This window comes from Hyaena hyaena, unplaced genomic scaffold, assembly GCF_003009895.1.
Source record: "Hyaena hyaena isolate Hyena2069 unplaced genomic scaffold, ASM300989v1 scaffold_1537, whole genome shotgun sequence".
Taxonomy (NCBI): domain Eukaryota; kingdom Metazoa; phylum Chordata; class Mammalia; order Carnivora; family Hyaenidae; genus Hyaena; species Hyaena hyaena.
Genome location: NW_024082156.1, coordinates 19059 through 42615, shown reverse-complemented (window position 1 = coordinate 42615; position 23557 = coordinate 19059). Strand labels below are relative to the sequence as shown.

At 39.2% G+C, this 23557-nt stretch overlaps 1 protein-coding gene across 4 annotated transcripts in view; it reads right to left on the bottom strand.

Moving 5' to 3' along the window:
• The window catches only part of VAMP4 (vesicle associated membrane protein 4), a 51276-nt gene that overhangs the window by 13017 nt on the left and 14702 nt on the right, over positions 1-23557 (bottom strand). For 2 of the 4 annotated variants that reach the window (XM_039224029.1, XM_039224026.1), the window contains exons 1-4: positions 16034-16203; positions 12981-13096; positions 6029-6075; positions 2488-2538 (exon numbers count right to left, since the gene is read on the bottom strand). In XM_039224029.1, coding sequence (XP_039079960.1) covers positions 2488-2538; positions 6029-6075; positions 12981-13046 — 164 coding nt within the window. In that variant the 5' untranslated portion in view covers positions 13047-13096; positions 16034-16203. Of the gene's footprint in view, positions 1-2487; positions 2539-6028; positions 6076-12980; positions 13097-16033; positions 16204-23557 lie in introns of those variants that run through there. The other 2 variants (XM_039224027.1, XM_039224028.1) reach the window with 1 other exon arrangement.

Here is a 23557-nt window from a genome sequence, read left to right as displayed (position 1 = left end):
CTATAATTAGGAAATTCCCTACCACAAGCAGAGAATGACTGTAATCCACTAGAGTTGCATTTATAAAGCTATTATTTAACTAAAAAGCAAAGAAAATATTCCAAAGAGAATCATATATTTTATATAGGCATGTGATTATTTTAAATCTTACCAAAAAAAATCTTCCCTCAAACACCTGAATATTTTTTGTGCAAATAATCTGGTGTCAACATGCCAACTGAATTCATAGTAACAATGTTGCTGACCCATGCAGTCAAGGAATACTCTGTACTAAAATGTTACGAATTACATGGTGATCACATAGCTGAAAGAAACTCACCAGTGCTAGCAATTTTGGTAACTCAACTAATGCCAGGTATCAGTCCATGGGCAAGCTATGTGGTAGGGTGTGCTCTGCCATCTTGGGGCATTTGGGCACAGACACTGAGTTATCCCCTGGTTAAATAAGCATTCATGAGTCTGTGCCCACAAGGTTTACTATGTATTATTTTGATGACTTTTAAGTGAGACTGAGATCATTATACTTACTCAACAGTTCCTCTTCTAAAATTCTGTGATCACCAAAGATACTGTGCTAATTAATATGTACATATACATATTTGTGTGTGTACGCTTGGCATTTGCTAACATAGACAAATGCTTTGTTTGCAATGCCCATTCTGTACAACCAGCCTTGGTTTGGGGTTCGGCTGGAAAATTATATTCAGAAGATTCAACAGGCCATACTCAGTACTAGGCTCACTCTGCAGAGGATATCAGAGAGGAGACCAAGCACATGGGCAGGATAAAGACATGTGTGTCATCAGTGGGATCTCTTCTCTACGGCAGCTTAGGTATGAGAACTGTGTGGGTGGATATAGAAGTCACGCTGGCTCAGTGCACAGGACCAGCTCTGCCGTGGCATCCTGATGGCCTTGAATGTTTTATAATCCTCCCAGAACATGAGAAGATGAATGGCTGAGAGGCTATCTCCCACTCATCTCACCGCCTCCCAGGTTCTGCTGATGTAGAAGGCTTTCTGCCGGGCCTGTCTGCAGACTGTGAAAGTGCTGAGCTACTATGCAGAACAGGCTCCTGGGTAACAGCTCCTATTACAGCCGTGCAGCCCCTTCAGTTTTGGAATCACCATTTTCGGTGTGTATGAGAACCCAGAGAGTTTGGCCATTCTTTCTATTACTGCCTACATGTTATGAACTGCCTGAATCCATGCAGTTCATTGTATTTTTACTGGCCAACAGAAATTTGCAGCAGCAGAGACTCCATTCTGCTGGCCTTGAAGGAGCAAATACCGTGGCTTCTCCCAAATGTGAGGAAAGTAATTCTGTCAACACTACTTGAGCTTGGTCAGTAAATGAGATCACAGCCCTGGTAAAACCCTGATTTCAGGCTTGTGAGACCCTGTGCAGAAGGCCCACCTAAGCAGTGACTGAACTCCTGACCCCTGGAAAACGTGACATGATAAGTATGTATTGTTTTAGACTGTTACATTCAGGACAATTTGCCAGACAGTAAGAGAAAATGAAATGTCCTGTCCAGCACTCAATTTGTTGGAACCCTAGTTCTGATTTCTGAATCCATTCATTAGGTAGGATTAGGTGAAGTGTGGATATTTTTGATTTCCTACTACAGCACTCTTCCCACTATGTGCCAACTGTATCCTGAACTAGAGCATGGCTGTCCTTCCTTAGATCCTGAATCCAGGCCGCTTAGCTTATTGTCCATAGTTAGTACTCAAAACTTAGTCTGTTTCCAGGGCTGTTTCACTGCTCTGCTCACTGTTTCCCTTCTTGTCAGGACTCAGAACCTTCTAACATTAGATACGTTTACTATAGCATTAACCACCACCTACCACCACCAACATATACAGAAAAAGGTTTAAACTGAAAACGAATTACCCATAAAACTTAGATCAATACATGTATTAGAAAAATAGATATAACAACATTCTGGAGGGATATGAAAAATATTGTACTTTAAAAATTTAAACCTATTATATTACATCTATTAGTCTGAAAACGGGACTCGAGCACAAATTTAAAACCAAAATTGACCTTGAGATTATGCTGCACAAATGCATTTGACATATGTAATCAAGTTAAGAAAACCAACAAACAGGCACTGGATTTCCTTAGCTACGATTCAGAGGGAGCTTTGTGAAAATAGAAAGTTATGGGGTTTTTACAATCCAGTAGTTACAGTTAGTCTACATCTGGGCTCGGCAAATTTTTTTCCATAAAGGGCCAGACAGCAGACATTTTAGATTCTGTGGGCCATAAGGTCTCTGTCACAGCTAGTCAAATCTGCCACTGTAGTTTGAAAGCAGCCACTGGCAATAAGAAAACAAACAGGCATGGCTGTGTTCCAATAAAACTTTATTTATAACAATAGGCAGTAACCAGATTTGGCTCCTAGGCTCCAGTCTGCCAACCCTGGGTTCACATGGAAATATAATAATCACTTAAACAAATGAGTAACTCCGGAACTTACTGCTTAATTTTATCATTTCTAGGTCCAAATCTTGGTCCAGATGGTCCCCTTCTGAAAACAAAATACAAAGTACATATTAATGAGAACATTAAAATAAAAAATAGAAAACACACACACACACACAATCAAGCTTAATTCTAAACATGGATCAGTCATTTACCACAAGGAACCACATGTAATTGGTTTGTTGGAATCGAATGATGTGTAATCACGTTTGCACTTCACTGGTACTTAGTGCTGGCCACAACTGATCTCATTCTTCTCAATGTCAAAACTTTCAGAGAAAGTAGAGTATATATAACCCTAAGTTATACACATGTTCTAATCACTAAACTCTGAAATACCATAACAACAAGAATGCCAGTTGCTATGAATAGCTTTCTGATCAGTTATAGACAGAAAAAGTAAATTCACTTTTGAATTAGCCTATAAAAATTGTTGATTATCAGAAATGGATACAGAGAAAAATCCATTCAAAACACTCTTTTTTCTTGCTCCTCTTAAATTTATCAACAAAGGGGAAATTCAAGTCTGAAAATACCAACATTTCTCAAACTATTATTTGTTAGTCAAATGTTATATCATTTCAACCAATCCATTTTAATATTCTGGAAATAAAAACTTGTGGATAATCCATTATGAGTAATTACCATTCCTCTGATGATCAAGAATAAGGCACAAATCACAAAAATTAAAAAAAAAAAAAAAGAATTGGGGAGCCTGACTCAGTTGGTAGAGCATGGAACTCTTGATCTCAGGGTTGTGAGTCTGAGCCCCATGTTAGGCATAGAGTTTACTTTAAAAACAAAATAGGCTCTCTACCAATTAACCACTAACTCCCCATTCCTCCTCTTCCTAGCCCCTGGCAACCTCCAGCTTTGTGTCTCCATGAATTTGTCTACTCTAGGTACTTCATATAAGTGGAATCATGTAAAATTTATCCTTTTGTGACCAGCTTATTTCACTTAGCATAAGCATAAGGTCTCTGAGGTTCATCCATGTTGTAAGCATGTGTCATAATTTCTTTCTTTTTTTTAAATGTTCATTTACCTGGAGAGAGAGAGAGTGTGCATGAGCAGGGGAGGGGCAGACAGAGAGGAAGAGAGAATCCCATGCAGGCTCCATGCAGTCAGCACAGAGCCTGATGAGGGGCTCCGTCACAAGAACTGTGAGATCATGACCTGAGCCGAAATCAAGAGTCAGATGATTAACTGAATGAGCCCCTGGGCACCCCAGAATGTCATTCCTTTTTAAGACTAATATTCTATTGTATCAAAATACCACACTTTCCTTATCCATTCACCTGCTAATGGACATTTAGGCTGCTCTTGTGAATATTGCTTGGTGTTGATAAATTGCTGGGTGATAAACCTGGATTTTGATTACTTTTTTAAAAATTTATTTGGTTTGTCTCCCCTTCAACACCCAAACAGAACCACAGTGTGTGGAAGCTGTATTTTGAGCAAGTGTGCTAGGTATTTGTCAGGCCCTCTGTAAAAGATACAGCATTATTTGAGAGTGGACTTCCAGGTACGTTGCAGGTACGAACGAAGAGTTAGTGTTTCTCACAAGGTAGCTTGCTGACATTGAGAGAATCACTTATTTATCATTCTGGCCTTTTCAATACTGAGTTCCTTTCTGACAGGTAGCTAGTGCTCTAGGTCTAAGGCTTTTCACCATAATTGCCACTGTGGCAATTGCTTTGTGACTCTTCAGAAATCTTGTCACATACTGCTTCATGACTGTCAATTATTTTTATAAAATATTTTTATGTAGGGGGAAAAAAACCTCTACAAAAATCTTTGCAACATTATAACAAAGAGGGAGGCAAATGTTCCCCCTGGGGAGGTTGGGGCACAGGGGGCATATCCGCCTACAACAATCTCCAGGGAAACCTCCTGCCACAATATGTCCTCCTTACTAACTGTGCAAGTACAAACCCAGGCCTATATGATGACAGCCCTTTCTAATGATGAACTGTAAATGACTGATCAGATCAGTTAACTGACAAAGTATCAAGGCAATTCAACAGGAAGATAATCTTTTCATCAGCTGGATGGATAGCCATATGCCAAAAAAAAAAAAAAAAAAAAAAGAAATCCTCCACCCTTAGCTCAACCATACATAAAAATTTACTTGAAACAGATTACAGAGCTAACTGTAAAAGCCAAAACTATAAAACTCTTAGAAGAAAACACAGAAGGGGATGCCTGGGTGGCTCAGTCAGTTAAGCATCCATCTCCTGGTTTTGGCTCAGGACTCAATCTAATGGTTGCTGGGATCAACCCCACTCTGGACTCTGCTGACAGCATGAAACCTGCTTCAGATGATCTCTCTCCTTCTCTTTCTCTGCCCCTCCTATGTTCATGCACTCTCTCTCTCTGTCTCTCTCTCAAAATAAACATTTTTAAAAATTAAAAAAAAAAAGAAAATATAGGAGAAAATCTTAGTTAACATGGCAAAGATTTCTTAAATTAGCAAAAATAAAAGAAGAAAATGTAATAAACTGATTTCATCAAAATCAACACTTTGATCTTTAAAAGATACTATTATGAAAATGAAAAGATTAAGTTACAGATGAAAAGTAAAGATCTGTAAAACATATCTGACAAAGAACTTGTATCTTGAATACATAAACAACTACATAAAAAGACGAATTTAGAACTGGACAAAAGGTTTTAACATGTATTTAATCTAAGAAGATACAAGGATGGCAAATACATAAAAAGAGGTCTAACATGACTTGTCATTAGGGAAATGCAAATTAAAACTAGAATGAGATACCAATACACATCCATAATCTAAGAAGATACAAGGATGGCAAATACATAAAAAGAGGTCTAACATGACTTGTCATTAGGGAAATGCAAATTAAAACTAGAATGAGATACCACTACACATCCATAAGAATGGCTAAGATTTAAAAACTGACTATAGTACTGATTTGGATTTAGAGCAACTACTCCTAAGTGATTTTGGTGGGAATATAAAATGGTGCACCACTTTGGAAAACAGATATGAAAATATACTAGCCACTCAGCTAACTCCTAAGTATTTTCCCAAGAGAATTGAAAGCATCAATCCACACAAAAACTTGCACACAGATGCTTACAGCAGCTCTATTCACAATAGCTAAAACTATAAACACCACAGATACCCAAAAATAGATGAATGACCTGCAGTACATTCATAACTATCGATACATGTGACACATGGAGGAATTTCAAAATAATTATGCAAAGTGAATGAAGCCAGTAAAAAAAAAAAAAAAGGCATCCTGTAAGATACCATTTATTTAAAAAATTTTAGAAAATACAAACTATGGTGACAGAAAGTAGACCAGTGGTTGTCTGGGGATTGGGAGAGTGACAGATTACAAGGTGTATGAGGAAATTTCAGAGGTGATGGTTATGTTGATTACTTGATTTTGGTGATGATTTCACAGATGTATAGTACATGTACCAAACATCATATAATACACTCTATATGCATTTTATTAGATGTTAATTATATTCCAATAAAGCTATTTAAAAAAACTTACAGAAAAAAGTCTTCTTCTTCATCTGAATCATCTTCCAAAAGATTTCTCTGTCAAAAAAAGAAAAAACAAAGATTTGAGTTTTCAGATTCAGAAGGCTTGCAAACTGTCAGGGAGGAGTAATGAAAGTTCTATTATCCTGAAATTTCTTAACCCTAGGGGAAGAGTGATTACATGTGCTTCATTGTAAGCTGAAAGACAAAACCACATTTGCTAACTTTCCAAAGAAAATGCTCATAATACCAGAGTCCCATGACTGACAACACGGTACAAAGGTCACTGGGGCCAGCATGGAAATAAGGAACTGCAGGCAGTCAGGAAGGAATGAAGTCCCTCTTCCCTTCCCCTGCTTTCCAGTATCTCTCCACCAGCAGAACCTAATAGGAAGCCATGTGGCTAAGGAGAAATGCAGTTGCTGAGTCCAACTCTAGCATCAGACAGAAGAGTGCAAGGACAGGTGTGGAGCTGAGACACAAGGGTTTAAGAACTGATACAGTCCACCTACTGCCTTTGCAGTTCACAACCCTACAAATATATGAACTTCTAAACAAAAACCACTTTATACTTTTACAAGATGCAACTATTTTCCTTAAAATGAGGATGATCTCATCTTCTCCCCAAAAGGGGAAGATAATAAGTTCCAAAAGAAAGCTAAGAACAACAACAACCAGACTTTCCTGCATAGAACTTCAACAGTACACAACTTGTACACAACTTGTAGGCAGAACAGTAACTCCCCAAGACGGAAAACTGCAACTGTTTCCTCACATGCTAAAAGGGATCTGCAGGTGTGACTGAGATGAGAAGATCAACAGGCCCAACATAACCCCAAGAGTTCTTAAAAGAGGGAGACAGAAGTGCCAGAGAGAGTGAAAAGAGAGAGAGAGGAGTAGGGAGAGGGAAGGGGTAGAAGATGGTATACTGTTGGCTTTAACGACAGTGGGAGAAGCATGAGCCAAAGAGGACAGGCACCTCTAGAAGTTGGCAAAGACAAGGAAACAGATTCTCCCTTAGAGCCTCCAGAAGGAACACAGCCTGGCCAGACCCTTGATTTTAGCCCAGGAAGACCCACTTTGGACTTCCAGTCACCAGAACTAGAAGATAATAGATGTGTGTGTTTTGAGTTTATGGTAATTGGTTACAACAGCAATAGGAAACAAATACACCATCTATTGCCTTTTCTGGGAAAATTACTCAAGGAATTACACCAGTTCAAAAAACAAAAAACAAACAAACAAAAAAACCCAATTAAATCAGAACAAAGATTCTAAGACAGAGACTGATACAATCAATGAAACTAACGAAATGTGTGGTCAATTCTGAATAAGTGACGGTACTGTGACTGTGAACTACTTATAGCTACTGAAAAAGAAAAGACATAATATAAGGAGAAACTTTAAAAGAGCCCCAAACCATTTTAACAAAAGCTAGAAGCTGGGAGTGGAAGAGTGAAGCAAGGAAGTAACATAACAGTTGCACCTGCTGGAGAGATGAGTGGAGGATGGGAAAGTGGCCAGAATGAGGAGGTTCAACAATGGGACATGGTGTTTGGTAAGTTGACAGTGAACACAGATTTAAACATCGCTGTAAAAATAAAGTTAATAACAAAAAAGAGAGAGGGACAAAGGGAGAAAGGAAGGATACTTTTATTTCTTTATTTTTATTATTTTTTTTTATATTTATTTTTGAGATAGAGAGGCAGGCAGAGCATGAGTGGAGGAGGGGCTGAGAGAGAGGGAGACACAGAATCCAAAGCAGGCTCCAGGCTCTGAGCTGTCAGCACAAAGCCCTACACGGGGCTTGAACTCACGAACTGTGAGATCATGACCTGAGCCAGAGTTGGCCGCCTATCCAACTGAGCCACCCAGGTGACCCAAAAGGATACTTTAAGCTGCCCAGTGGTACTGGGGTCAGGGAGAAGATGACGAAAAACAATCAATCTGCCAAAGGAGTCAGGGGAGAGAGCAAAAACATATGAAATATAATCATCTATGTATAATAATATAAACATATCACAGAGAGAAAAAAATGAAAATGGGATGTATTCAGTATTCTTTTAATAAATATGTTTGAGTGTCTTCTGTGTGTTAGGCACCGTTCTAGTTACCCAGACCAGCTTTGAACAAGACAGGCAAGGTCTGAGCTCTCACAGAAAAGTACTTGATGGTAACAAATGCTATGCAGAAAACTGAAACAGGGATAGGATAGAAAGTGACAGGGTGACTAAATTAGATTAGGTTGTCATGGAAAATCACTCTCAAGAAGTGAAACTTAAGCTGAGATCCAAATGATAACAAAGGGCCAACCAAAGATCAGGGGGAAGGGCATTCACCGGCAGCAGAGGCTAGTACAGAAGAAGCCCAAATATGTTAGCTGTCATGACAAATGTGAATGGCATGAATGTTCCTATTAAAAATAAAAACTACATGTGATTAGAGTTCAAAAATTCCAGCCAATATCTGTTTACAAAAAAGTCATCTAAAGCAAATCTCAAATAAAGGATGAAAAGAAGAGGTGGGAAAAAAATATATCAGCAAATTCTAACAAAAAGAATGTTAGAGTTGGCAATATTAATACAAAGGCAAATTTAGGAAAAAAGCATTAACCAATCAAATAAGATTTTGCAATGATAAAATGCATAGCCCACCAAAAAGATTTAATAGCAATGAATGTTTATATATAACAACATAGTTTCAAAATATATAAAGCAAAAGCTGCTCAAATTATAAAGAAAGAAATGGATTCACTCAAAATCATAGGGAAGACTTAACATACCCTGCAGAGAGAAAGAAACTAAGACAAACAATAATCTAGAATTTTATATTTAGCAAATTTTAATTTCAAGCAGCCACAAAACAGATAAGCCACAAAAGAATTTTAATAAATTCCCAAAACTACAAATTACATAGGTCACATTCTCTGGGCATAATGCAGTAGAAATTAAAACAGGTAACAGAAGGGGCATCCGGGTGGCTCAGCCAATTAAATGTCCGACTCTTGATCTTGGCTCAGGTCATGATCTCATGGTTCATGTGTTCGAGCACAGAGCCTGCTTGGAATTCTCTCTCCCTCTCTCTCTCTACCCAACTCATGCGCTCTCTCTCAAACATAAGTAAATATACTTAAAAAAAAGTAACAAGAAAAATTTAAAACACTCTTTTAATTGACACATTAAAATGTTAATGGAAATTTAACAGACTATTTAGGAATAAGTGACCCTGGGAACACTAGAGAACGAGATCTGTAAGTTATGGGTCAATGCAGCACTTAAAGGAAAAATGCATTATTTATGTAACTCGTTTATTTATGAAATCACAAAAACTGAATATATATGAAATAAGTATTTAACTCTTAAGAAGGGTGAATTATTCCTAAGCAATACACAACCCCAGAAGCTTTAAGGAAAAAGATTCATGGATATGATAACATAAATCCGTTAAACACGAAAAACAGAAGACATCATAAACAAGGTTAACTGGCAAGTAACAGATTGGGCAAAAAAAATCTGCAGCATACTTTCAGAAAAGGTAGGATGTCTATGTTATATAAAGAGCTCTGAAGAACCAGTAAGAAAAAGCTGTCAAGGGAGAGAAAAATAGTCAATGGAGAGAAATAGGCAATTCCAGACAGAAGAAGAAATGGCCAGGGACCACATAAAAAAATGTTCAAAGTCAGTAATAGTCAGGGATATACTTCAACATCTTCATCTATTATTAATTAATTATAATTAGTTATAATTCCTTCAACAAATATTTCTTAAATGCTGTTCTAGCCAGTAAGTTTAACAGTCACTATATTTATGAAACAGTTTATGTGCCATAAAAGATAATGACACCAATGATAAAATGTATTTATTATAGTTGTACTATGAGAAACACACACGAAAACCAATGTCCTTATACCCATTCACTGAACAAACACAAGTGCTAGTGAGACACTATAAAAAAAAAAGGGACATAATGGGAAAACACTTCACACCCACTAGGCAGATAATAGCAAGTGTTAATGAGGAGAAATTGGTGGTGAGGAGGAACGGGTTGGAAGGAGAAATGCAGAGAAACTGGAATCCACTTACACTGCTGGTGGGAATGTAAAATTGTGCAGCCACTCTGGGAAACAATTTGACAATTCTTCAACAGGTTGAAGAGAGTTTCTATAATACCCAACAATTACACTCCTAGGTATTCACACAAGAGAAGTGAAAACATGTTCACACAAAAACTTGTACATGAATGTTTGTAGCACGGCTATTGTTTTTTTTTTAATATAATTTATTGTCAAATTGGTTTCCATACAACACCCAGTGCTCATCCCAACAAGTGCCCTCCTCAATGCCCATTACCCACTTTCCTCTTTCCTCCATCCCCCATCAACCCTCAGTTTGGTCTCAGTATTTAAGAGTCTCTTATGGTTTGCCTCCTTCTCTCTCTGTGACTTTCTCCCCTTCCCCTCCCTCATGGTCTTCTGTTAAGTTTCTCAAGATCCACATATGAATGAGAACACATGGGATCTGTCCTTCTCTGACTGACTTATTTCACTCAGCAAAATACCCTCCAGTTCCACTCACGTTGCTGCAAATGGCCAGATTTCATTCTTTCTCATTGCCAAGTAGTATTCCATTGTATAGATAAACCACATCTTCTTTATCTGTTTGTCAGTTGATGGACATTTAGGCTCTTTCCATAAATTGGCTTTTGTTGAAAGTGCTGCTATAAACATTGGGGTACATGTGCATCAGCACTCCTATATCCCTTGGGTAAATTCCTAGCAGTGCTATTGCTGGGTCATAGGGGAGTTCTATTGTTAATTTTTTGAGGAACCTCCACACTGTCTTCCAGAGTGGCTGCACCAGGTTGCATTCCCACCAGCAGTGCCAAAGGGTTCCCGTTTCTCCACATCCTCGCCAGCCTCTATAGTCTGATTTGTTCATTTTAGCCACTCTGACCGGCATGAGGTGGTATCTCAGTGTGGTTTTGATTTGTATTTCCCTGATGATGAGTGACATTGAGCATCATTTCATTAACAATGCTATTAATAGTCAAATAGCCAAGAGCCAAAAGCAGTATGCAAAAAGTCCTTAATATTAAAAAAAAAAATCCAAAAAACCCAAATGTCCATCAAGTGATGAACAGGTAAATGTGATATATCCATATAACAGAATACTATTCAGCAATAAAAAGGAATGAAATACTGACACATGTTACAATATGGATGAACTTCAAAAACATTATGATTTAAGTCCAAAAAGCCAATTACAAAAGACAATATACTATATGGTTTCATATATAAAATGTCCACGGTAGACAAATCTATAGATTGGTAGTTGCAGGGTTGAGGGGATGAAAAGATTGGGGATGACTGTACTTTTTGGAATTATGACTGTGTCCCAAAATTGATTATGGTGATAGCTGCATAATTCTGCGAATATACTAAAAACCATTGAGTTGTACACTTTAAGAATGAATTGTATGGCATATGAATTTTACCTCAATAAAGCTGTTACTAAAAAAAGTGGAATGGGCAAGTGGAATAAAACTTTAAATTTTTAAAAAGTAAAACAGATTATTAGAACCAGCTATTAAATTCACTATCTGATAAATATTCAAAAGGAGGTCTCTATTTAAATAGCCAATTTTGTTCAATTCTAGTTCAATATTCTATTTTCTTTTTTAATATTTTTATTTCTTTCTAGGAGAGAGAGACACAGCGTGAGCATTGGAGGGTCAGAGAGAGAGGGAGACACAGACTCTGAATCAATATCCGATTTTTACAACAAATCATAGTAGTAACAAACCAACAACAGAGAGAGAAAGTGCCATAGCTACAGTCTTAGAGGTGGAACTAACTGATACTCTACGTTATAATTTTAAGTGTATATATAAAGCTTAGTTTAAAAACTTGACTAGCAATTAGTCTATTGGTGGACTGTACCTCCTTCAAGTAAAAAACAAACTACAGAAAGTTAGAACAAAGGGAAGACACACTTCCTGTACTGTACTAAAAGATACTTTTAAATTGTAAGATGTTGGGCAGAGTGAATAGTAGGAGGTTCAGAGCTTGTACGAAAAAGGAACGTGTAAAATGAAGTCAAGTAGACTATGAGCTCTAAATGGGAAGAGACCAGGTCCTCCAGTTTTTAGCACAATAGCAGGTGGTCAATAAATGAATCAGTAAATGAAGGAACAACAATAAGACAGGAGGTGAGCAAGGGCTTCAGGTTGCTGGATAAAAAATAATGTCACTAATTCCTTCCCTAATAAAAATTTAGTGAGTACTTATTCTAAAAGTAACCTATCTACAACATTCATATCAAATGCTGTCTTCCAAAATTCTGCCTAATTTCTAGATTTATACACATCTGCACAGAATGTTCTGGAATAGGAAATTGAAAATTATATAAAAACTATTCTGAGACAGTTATAGAACAAGAATTTTTTATCTGTAATTTCAAAAATAAAAAGTTCTAAAAACTAGGAGGTTTTGTAAGTTGAGAGCCAAAACTCATTTGGAGGAAAACCTGACCTGAATTGATGTTAGCTTTACTTACATACTTAGAATAATCAGACATTTCTCAGAGAAATACTAATATACCTGGAGGCGCTGCTCTAGACACTAAAAAGGCTTTATATAATAGGTACTTAACTACCTTTCTAAAATCGGAAAAATTCTGAATTCCAACCAATTTTGGCCCAGAGTTCTGAAAAAGATCCCTTGTATCTGTAGAACATTCTCTTTGAAAGACTAGAAAGCAGCTATGATTATTTGATCAGTAATGGATACAGAATTCAAATGAGTCACTAATCTAAGGAACATACACTTTTAAATATTTACTATGAAGAAAAAAATATAAAGTAGAATATAGCCATAAACTTAAGATTTTTCTAAAACAAATTATTTACAAAAGGAATGAAAACATATTTTGAATTTGTTTAAAAACTGAAGATTCTGAACTCACCCTTTCACTTTTCACAGAACCAGTGACATCATCATCATTTAGGTGGCGCTTGAACTTGGGAGGCATACTTTTTACTCAAGAAGTACTCTTCTGTTTCCCAGCAGAATATTCACCACCTTAAAGAGAAAATGCATGTCATCAGATTTGAGACTTGGGGGTGTGTGAGCTAAAGTATTTAAATGGTGTTCAAGGCCTTGTATGATGGAGCCTCCTGACTTCTCTAAATTCAACCTGCCTTCCCACCCGCCTCATCCTGGGCGACCCTGTCCTCCATGCCAGGCCTTGATACATAAAAAAAACAGTTAAAAACTGAGAAAGTGGATGTAAAAATCAGTGAAAGGTTTTTGTTTTTTTTTTAAAGGTCTATTTATTTTGAGAGAGAGAGCACATGTGCAAGCGGGGAAGGGACAGAGACAGAGGGAGAGAGAGAATCCTAAGCAGGCTCCTTGCTGTCACTGCAGAGTCCAACTCGGGGCCTGATTTCAGGCACTGAGAGATCATGACCTGAGCTGAAATCAAGACTTGGGCACCTAACCAACTGAACCACCTAGGTGCCCCTAGTGAAAGGTTTTATAAAATGAAAGAGCAGATTGCCTAGGAGGGTGGAAAATTTGTGGAGAAAATGAGGTATTAAATGCTTTAAGATTTTAATGTGGAATTAGAAGACAGAACACTCCTAGTTCTCTCATTTTTTGTTAGCTGATTAAACCATGATTCAGTTTCATGTGTAAAATACTGATTTCTAGGATTCTGCATGGAGTTGGCATGATCAGATAACTCATGCAAAAACATTCTGTAAGTTATAACACCCTATTCTAAAGCACAGCACTAGGCTTCAAGAAAAGGGATAAGTTTATTAAATACTGGGTTAAACAGCCAGGATGCTGTTTTGTTGGTTACGGTTTTATTTTCTTCTTTTCCTACAGAAAGTTTCACAGCTTTTGATATGCGAATATGCATTGTGGTTTTCCAAGAAAATTCTTGAGAGTGCAGCTTATTCAAATTTTCTTAAGAAAAAACTGACACGCAAACAGGAGTTTTCAGTATCTTGGATTAGAAGATGGATAAAAGATGAGAATAGCTAATAGCTAAGGTACTGAATTTTTACTATGTGGTATGCACTGTGCTCAGTGATTTATATGTATTTTTCTTTAGTCTATATGACCCTCCTTTAAAGTAGGCACTAAGAAACTAAAAGAGAATTTAGCAAAGGTAAGTAACTAATATTCGCTCTACCGATTGAAACAGTAGACACAGAGGCCCAAATTAACCAAAGGCTATGCATGATCACCTTTAATATTTATTCAATTAGCTGCCTATCAAGTTACACAGTTCTGTTCTAGAAAGACCACTTCCCTATAAGAACCCAGAAGCCCTCTTTCCCCTTCCATGAGAAGAACACACCTTTAAGATCTTTAAGGATAATTAGGCACCAGTTTGCTAGTTAATATTATATAAAAGCCCAGAGTCCAGTTTCATAAACCAAATAAAAATATTTTAAATAAAAGTAATATTTTAAGTCGGTGTCTTATCAAAACAAATTGATACACTTTTCTTTGATAAGAAATGCTTCTAAATCAGAAACTTAACCACTTACTACCTAAGGAACATCTCTAGAGTTCATCCCATATTATATCTGTCACATACATCTGGACCATTTTATTCCTAATACTTTGCTTTCAGAATAGTTCATTCACACAGAAATATTACAGAATCCAGGAAAAAAACAGGAAGCAAGTGAAAAATCTGAGCTTTTCTTTTTATTATACTTGTATGTTATTTATATTTTAAACCCAACAAAGGGGCTGCTTTAACACCCCCAAAACAGGAAGGCTTACATCTTTATGAAATATACAGTAAAGCTACAAGTTTAATGATGAGCAAACTTCATAATCAGGTCCTATAATCCAAGGACCAGCTTCATGAAGACAAGAAAACAGTATCTGACAACAGAAAAGCCATCAGCAAAACACGGCGCAAGCTTAACTATGCAACTGATGATTTGGGCCAAATAACTAGTAGAAATAAAGAATGCTCAAAAATCAGACATATATTTCTACCTACATTTTTCCCTTCAAAAATTACGCATGAATTCAGGTATTTGTGTCTCGGGATATACGTAAATAAGAGCGCTTTCCTGATGCATTTCAAACTGAGAGTGGACCAGCAATACATAATTCACTTTAAAAATGTCACATCACCATATGCTCATGTCATTACCATACGTTTACAATTTCCTGTATATATTTTTGAAGAGGCGGTTTTCTATTCAATGTCTTTACATGTAACACACTTCTAACTTGTTTAGTAAACGTTGGCCTCTTTTTTGCTTCACGCACAAAACAAAAACCCCTATGTAATTTATTTCACACAAGGCTTGAATCTGGGCAGAGGTTTCCCTTTTCCCGGCCTCCATTCCCTTCTGACTCCTCTTCCTTAGCTCCATCAACAGTCTTGAAGTGGTGCAGTTTCACGGAAATAAGTGACTTGGAAGGGCACAGCTTGAAGACGTTATTCACAAAAACTGTCAAACTATGATTCACCTCACCTGGACATTATAAACACAGCAGGGTTGGCGCTTTTTCTCCCTTGACTTTAAATAATGAAATAAATCCATCCCCTCCAGCAAGTAACTCGGTTGACTGTCTTTCCCCCCACCTCCTCCGGCCGCCCCCCCCCCCATCTGTCGCACCAGGCCTCGTCCCCCGACATCATCTCCTAACTTAGCTCCTTTCTACTCCAAGATACCCACTCACATTCCAGGGTGACTCCCACTCTTCTCAAACCCTCCCCACGCCCTCCACTGTTCCCTCTGCATCTCCCAGCGCACCCTTCAATTGCCATTTTTCTCCCCCTCAACCGCCCCTCCCTTCCGCACACCCCCGTCCAGGTCGTAATCCTCCACGACACCTGGCCCGAAGTTAGCATTTCCCCAGGCCCCAGGCGGATCTCGCCGCCCTACGCGGACGTTGGTAGGCGACGGACAGGGGCGTCGTCTCCGTTTCCTTCCTCCTCAAATCTGTCCCTCCCGTCGGGACCGCCGGCGCCAGTACCTGAGTCTCCCAGGGAGCTCCGGGCAGCTCTCCGGACCGACAGCGCTGGGAGGGCGGGGGTAGGAAAGTGAAGCGCAGAAAGAAAGCCGGCAGGGGGCTAACAGTGGGCGCGGACCCGGCGTCGGCCGCTTCGCCGCAGCTGCGCCCCCGCTCATCGAGCCGATCGGCGCTCCGCGGGCTGGCGCCTGGCGGAGGGGGCGGGCCCAGGCGGCGGAGATGGTCGAGGGAGTCGAGGGAGTGGGGCGTGGAGGGCGAGGGGAGCGCGTGGGGAGCGCGTACAGGGCAGGCGGAGGAAGCTCAGGGAAGCCCCGCAGGGCGTGAGCCATACAGGTGGTGATGCTTTAGGCGCAGCCCATCCCCCAGGGCTAAGGAAGACGAGTAGAAAACAAGGATGGTTCGCAGCCTCAGGACTGCTTCGGGTTGTCAGTGCCCTTTCCGGAAGATCTGTGTGACCCCTTGTTTATCGATGCAGTTGGACTAGCAGGAAGATATTGAGGGCTGCTAATTCCCATCTTATTTTAGATATTAGGAATCTCTGGTCCAGAAAGATTTACTTGGGGTTGCACAGCTGGTTTGGACAGATGTGGGACGAGGACTCCGTGCTCTTTCCCCTGAATTCTTTTTAACCTAAAATAACTAGGTTCAGACACCGGAGCCTTCAGGTTTCAGGTAGCAAATCACCCTTGTATGGCCAGTCCACTGTTTTTTTCATCCTCACCCCTCACTCCGTTAGTATCATATTTAAACTTCCAAGCCTAAATTAAGGTGGGCATAGTAATCCAAAAGAATTCCAAATATGCTTTGGCATGATGGTGAGGCTACCCCAGACCCCACAGATGACCCTAAAGTTATTTTCTTCTTCCACAGTTGACTTTATGTCTGTAAATCTGCTTGTTATGGAGTGTTTCCATGCTTTGGTGCCTTAGCCAATTAGAGTCTGAGGCACCTATAGCAATCAGCCTGTCTTACCCCACGATTTAAGACAGTATGATTATGAGCTATAGGGGTACCTCATTGCATAACTTCTATAAATAAATCATTCTTTTTTTTACCATAATTTTTTAGTTCTGCCAACCATTTTGGTGAGATTGCTTAGGAGAAGGGTAATGCTAGTCCCACCCCTTAATCACCTGAACAATCCCTTTGACTATCCCCCATATTTCTGAAAACTTAGAAAATGTCATTTCACAGTTACTATGAATCAGATATACCAGTAAGCCTGAAAGAATATAAATAGCACTGGATGTAAAGTCAGAACAGGGTTCCAGGTTCACCAACTTGATTTGGTCATTTTTACCTTATTTTCTTTTTCTTGAGTTCTATTATTCAGATGTTCATCTTCTAGTTTTCTTATAAATTCTCTTTCATCTGATATACATATTTTTTTGAAGTAGACTTCCCACCTAGCAGAGCACAAAGCGCCTGAACTCAGGACGCTGAGATCAAGACCAGAGCCCAATTCAAGAGTGGAAGGCCTAACCTACTGAGACACCCAGGCGCCCCTGGACATCTGATTAATTTTTAAACTTTCCTCCTGTTTTAGCTCACATCATGCTCAGAGTTAACTAGCACTTCTAATTCCTGAGGCTTATTAATGCAGGGTTTAGCCATGTAAATCAGGTTGCTTCATGGCCTGCTGAGGATTGTTTCTCAAGTCTGCTAAGGTGATTGTCACTGATTCATCTACTTTGCAGGTTTCAGTATTTTGTCACTACTGTCTGTTCCCATAAGGCAGAAAAAAAAAATACAAATCAATTATAAGCATGTGAACAACTGTTCAACATCAGCTAAAATGTAAATCAAAATAAATACCATTTTTCATCTATCACTGATTGGGAAGGAAGGAATTTAGCAGCACATCTGCAATCCATTCTCTCCCTTTACAGAGGAATACCCCTAGAAAAGCAAGCAAAGATGTAATTCTTAGAAATATGGTAAAAACAGACTTCCTGGCAAACACTAATAGTATTTGCTAGTAAGAAGAGTTCTTATCTATGGAATTCCTTCAGCAAGGTATCCCTGGGCTGGGACTGTTTACAGTAAACACACCAGGAATCTGTGGATTTGAGGTACATGACTGGAAAATATCATGTAAGCTACATAATTTAGCATGTAATGGAGATGTTCCATAACAGAGTTGGTTCCTTCTGCATCAGTGAGGGGACTACATACCTTACTTAGAAACCACATCTATGATCTCAGGCAGAGGTGCACCCAGAGCATGGGAATCCTGGGCTTCAACTACCATCTCTATGAAGAAGAATTCAAAGGTAGAACATATGTAAGGGAAAGGGCACTTCAGAGAAGTAGGGGTTAGAGATAAGGAGAGCAGTCAATGAGAAGCAGTTGGAGCAGCAGACATTGTAATGAAGTCAGGGCAGTGTAAACAAAACAAAACAAAACAAAACAGGAAGGATTACTGGCATTAAACTTCAGAGGTGTTTGGCTGGCTGAGTTGGAAGAGCATGGACTCTAGATCTCAGCTTCATGAGTTTGAGCCCCACATTGGGCATAGAGATTAATAATAAAAAAAGATTTTAAAAAAACCATTAAAAATAATAAAAACAAAACTTCAGGGGTGCTTGGGTGGCTCAGTCAGTTGAGCATCTGACTCTTGATTTAGGCTCAGGTCATGATCCCAGGGTGGTGGGATTGAGCCCCGTGTCAGGGCTCAGTACACAGCCAGCTCAAGATTCTCTCTCTCTCTCCTGCAGCTCCTCTCTCCAGCTCATGCACATTCTCTCTCTCTCTCTCAAATAAAAAAATAAAATAAAAAAATAAAAAGACTTCAGAGAAATTGGTGGGGGGTAGAGGAAGATGGGAATGAAGGCTAAAAAAAGCCATTAGATTTGTTGACTCACAGAACAGTATTGATTTTCAAGAAGTATTTCAGTAACATTATGGGTGTGGAATGCATCTTGTAAGAGTTACTTTTTAGTGGAATTGAAGATTATATGTTCCACTTCCAAGAAATCTAATTGTAAAGGGAAATGACACACTAAGTTGCAGTTTGAGCAGCTCAAGGTACTGTTAGAAATAACCAAGTTATACATAGGAATGGGGAGTAAGAGCCACAAAGAGAGTGAGACTGAAATGCAAAATCAAAACAGAAATAAGGATGGGTAATGTCCCTGCAGAGGTGTGAGGATCAGGATTAGAAGGAAACCAAAGGTCCCTTCTGGGAAGGATGGAGAGAGAATCCTTTCTTGGAGGCAAGAGGGAAAGGAAGTGGCTGATGATAAAGATACAGAGTGATCTTGAAATGGAAAAGAGAAGAAGTTAGGGAAACTCACAAGATCACCTAGAAATGGTCAGTAAAACTCAAGCAAGGTCTTACATGAAGGGTCAAGGAAGCAGTGTTAGAGTTGGGAGTGTCACGAAAATAGAGAAGGTCTGGAACTTGGCAACACAGTGAACAAAAGGCTGGCTCGGCAGCTCAGAAGATTCAGGCTAGAATGGTGATTTTGACCGCTTCTTTAAAACAAGGATGTGGACTCAGTTTCCTTTTTATCTTCCATCATATCTTGTGCAGGGCAAGCACACAGTAAACTTATTGAGTAGGTTATGCTTTTTAAAGTTTCCTTTGAAGGAGCAGAAAAGGCGAAAGAAAGAAGAAACTAAGGGAAGTGACAGTAAGAGAAAATGTTTTAGCACTACCAGGGCATGGGGACCCTACAGGCACTTAGCCTGCTGCATGACTTCACGGTCACTAACTTTCAACACCAGTTTCACTTCCCAGGCAGCAAATGAGGAGGAGTAATCTCTGCCTCCTTATTATCTTCTTAGTCTACCACAAGCTCTTAGTAAAACAATATTTATACATTCTTTTGGTCACCTTATAAACAATATAGAGTTCTTCCATTTTTACAGATTTGCTTTTCTTTGAACCGTTTCATTATCACTATAGATTGACAAGCAAGAGTCTGGCCTGTTGGCACTGATTTTCTTTTGTCATTACAAGGTAACAGGAGGGGAAAAAAGAATATGTGCAGTCGAAATTTGTGACTTATAAAAATAAAGAAATGAAAGGAAACAGGGGCAGCTTGATTACTTTTAGCCTTAGTCAATGTCATTGCCTTTAAATATTTAAATAAATATTGATTTTGGGATTCCACAATCATTTCAGCTCATCACTCATTCAAGTAAAGTTATATTTGAATTTCATTTGCATTTCAAAATGCACTTCTTGGATACACTTTATCTTACTATCTTATTTAAAAAGTGTAAAAAAGTAAAATACTTTTTTTTTGGGGGGGGGGAGACCAGGGATCTGTGCTTTTATTTATTTTAATAGTTTACTGTCAAGTTGGTTTCCATATAACACCCAGTGCTCATCCCCACAAGTGCCCTCCTCCATTCCCTCACCCCCCTTCCCCTCTCCTCCACCCCCATCAGCCCTCAGTTTGTTCTTGGCATTCAAGAGACTCTCATGGTTTGCCTCCCTCCCTCTCCCCGACTATTCTTCCCCTTCTTCTCCCCCATGGTCCTCCGTTAAGTTCCTCCTAATCCTCCTATACGTGTAAACATATGGTATCTGTCCTTCTCTGCCTGACTTACTTCGCTCAGCATAACACCCTCAAGGTCCATCCATGTTGCTACACATGGCCAGATTTCATTTTTTCTCATTACCATGTAGTAGTCCATTGTATAGATATTCTTGATCCATTCATCCGTTGATGGACACTTAGGCTCTTTCCATGTTTTAGCTATTGTTGAGAGTGCTGATATGAACATTGGGGTACATGTGCCCCTATGCATCAGCACTCCTGTATCCCTTGGGTAAATTCCTAGCAGTGCTATTGCTGGGTCATAGGAGAGTCCTATTGTTAATTTTTTGAGGAACCTCCACACTGTTTTCCAGAGGGGCAGCACCAGTTTACATTCCCACCAACACTGTAGGAGGGTGCCTGTTTCTTCACATCCTCACCAGCATCTTGAGTCCTCTGACTGAAAAGCAAAATACTTTAATTTTAAAACGCGTTAAGGGGCGCCTGGGTGGCTCAGTCGGTTAAGCATCCGACTTCGGCTCAGGTCATGATCTCACAGTTTGTGGGTTTGAGCCCCACATCAGGCTCTGTGCTGACAGCTAGCTCAGAGCCTGAAGCCTGCTTCGGATTCTATGTCTCCCTCTATCTCTGACTCTCCCCTGCTCACAGTGTCTCGCTCTCTCTCAGAAATAAATTTTTTAAAAAATTAGAAAAAAAGTGTTAAACTAGAAAACAACTTTCTGGATCATCCATAGCTTGCCATATCCTATCCAATTTTAGCCTATGTTGTGGTAGATTGCATGTCTATCATCCTTTATCAATAGAGCAACAAGTTTTCCAATTAATTTTTAAAATGTCATGATAGTAAACTTAAAAATATAGCTGTGCCTAGAATTATTTGGAGAATTCCTGAGAAATTCTTGGAGAAAGAATGCATATTTATGTTCTGGAACCTATTTACTGCAACATAGTACTAAGAGTATATTTTTAAAAAGTTTTATTTATTTAAGTAATCTTTATACCCAATGTGGGGCTTGAACTCATGATCTTGAGATTAAGAGTCACACGCTCTTCCGACTGGGCAGCCAGATGCCCCAACAGTATACTCCTGAAGACAAATGTATGAACTTGTATTTTAAAAGTTTGGTTTTCTGGGGGACGCCTGGGTGGCTGAGTCAGTTAAGCATCCAACTTCGGCTCAGGCCATGATCTCACAGTTCTTGAGTTTGGGCTCTCCATCAGACTCTCTGTGGTCAGCACAGAGCCTGCTATGGATTCTCTCTCTCTGCCTCTCCCCATCTGGCACTCTCTCTCTCTCAAAAATAAACATTAAAATTTTTTTAATTAAAAATAAATAAAATAAAAGTTTGGTTTTTTTAAAATGTGTGTACAAACCCTGAGTTTGCACTCGATCTTAGAGTTCTGGCACTGACAACAGGGCTCCAGAGATGTGACAGAGGCATCTGAGGTATGCCCCAAATCAACGTCAGCATCCATGTACACAGATACCCTCCATCTGCTTCCTCATTTCCCAGGCTCCTCTTAACTTCAATTACTGTATTTTTGGTTCCAGAATTTCCATTAAAAAATAGATTCTAATTCTCTGGTGAAACTGTCTGTTTCATCTATTTTTATGAACATTTTAATCAGAGTCCTTGTCTGTTAATCTAATCCTGGATTAGTTATGGGCTGGATTCTATGGTTTATTTTTCTCTTGGTTTTTGGCCATATGAGTCTTATATCTTGGCATACCTAATAGTTGTATTTTTGTTTTTCTTTTCTTTCTTTCATTCTTTGAGAGAGAGAGAGCATGTGCAATTGGGAGAGGGACTGATGGAGAGAGTTAAGAGACAGAATCTCAAGCAGGCTCCTAACCCAGCACAGATCCCCATGCAGGACTCAGTCCCATGACTGATTATAACTGGAGCCAATATCTTGACTGAGCCACCCAAGCACCTAACCTAATAGTTTTTGATATTTAGTACTGATTATTGAGTATAAAATAATTGAGTATTAAAAATGGAATATAAAATACTGAATGTAAGCTATATTGGTATGTATGTGATATTATCCTCTAAATCTTCTTCTTTATTTAAAAAGTCTTTTTTAATGTTTATTTATTTTTAACAGAGAGAGAGACAGAGTGGGACAGAGGAAGGGCAAAGAGAGAGGGAGACACAGAATCTAAAGCAGGGTCCATGCTCTGAGCTGTCAGCACAGAGCCCAATGCAGGGCTCAAAGCCAAGCACCAAGAGGTCATGACCTGAGCTGAAGTTGGACGCTCAACCAATGGAGCCACCTAGGCACCCCAATCCTCTAAATCTTCTAAAGAAGAGTCACCCTCATCTCTGCTGATAAATATGCTAAGAAAAAAGTCTCTGAAAAACAGTGATTTGATCATCTCAGAATCATACCCCCAAACAGCTTCAGAATTCAGCAAAATCTGAGAACCCCAGTTTTTTACTGTTCCCTTCTGCCTGAGATCCTGGCTCTCTAAGACTGCAGTTTTGTCTTTCTGGTCCTGAGAGACCCTGAAGTGTCACTGGTTTGCTTGTTTTGTCCCCACAACGGTCCCTGGCCCAGGCAAAGCCCAGATGCTCAGGAGCTTTCTTTGCACCCAAATCTGTGTCTCCAGGGCAAAAGCAGCCAGAAAAGAGGTCAGCTCACCTTTTCGCTGAATCGTTCCTTCTGTGGAATCTTGGCCCTTCCTGTCTTCCTGCTTGAACAATCCTCTGATTGTTTCATAGAGATGTTTTTTTATTTATTTGTTTTTTTTTTTTTCTATTAAACTGTTAGAGGGAGCAATGGTCTGTCTCAATTTACTACATCATATCTGAAAGGGGAACTATATCTAAGCCACTCAAAGTACTATAGAGGGATAGGCTCATTTGCTAGCTACTATGCAAGAAGGCAGGGAGGGCTTCCTAAAAACGAGTTTCTTAGGTCCTCTCTGATACACCTTGGTAGTTAGAACTCCTTGCTTTTCACAGTTTCTGACTAGGGGGAGCAAGTGTGAGAAGAGGATCCTGGTTTCTTC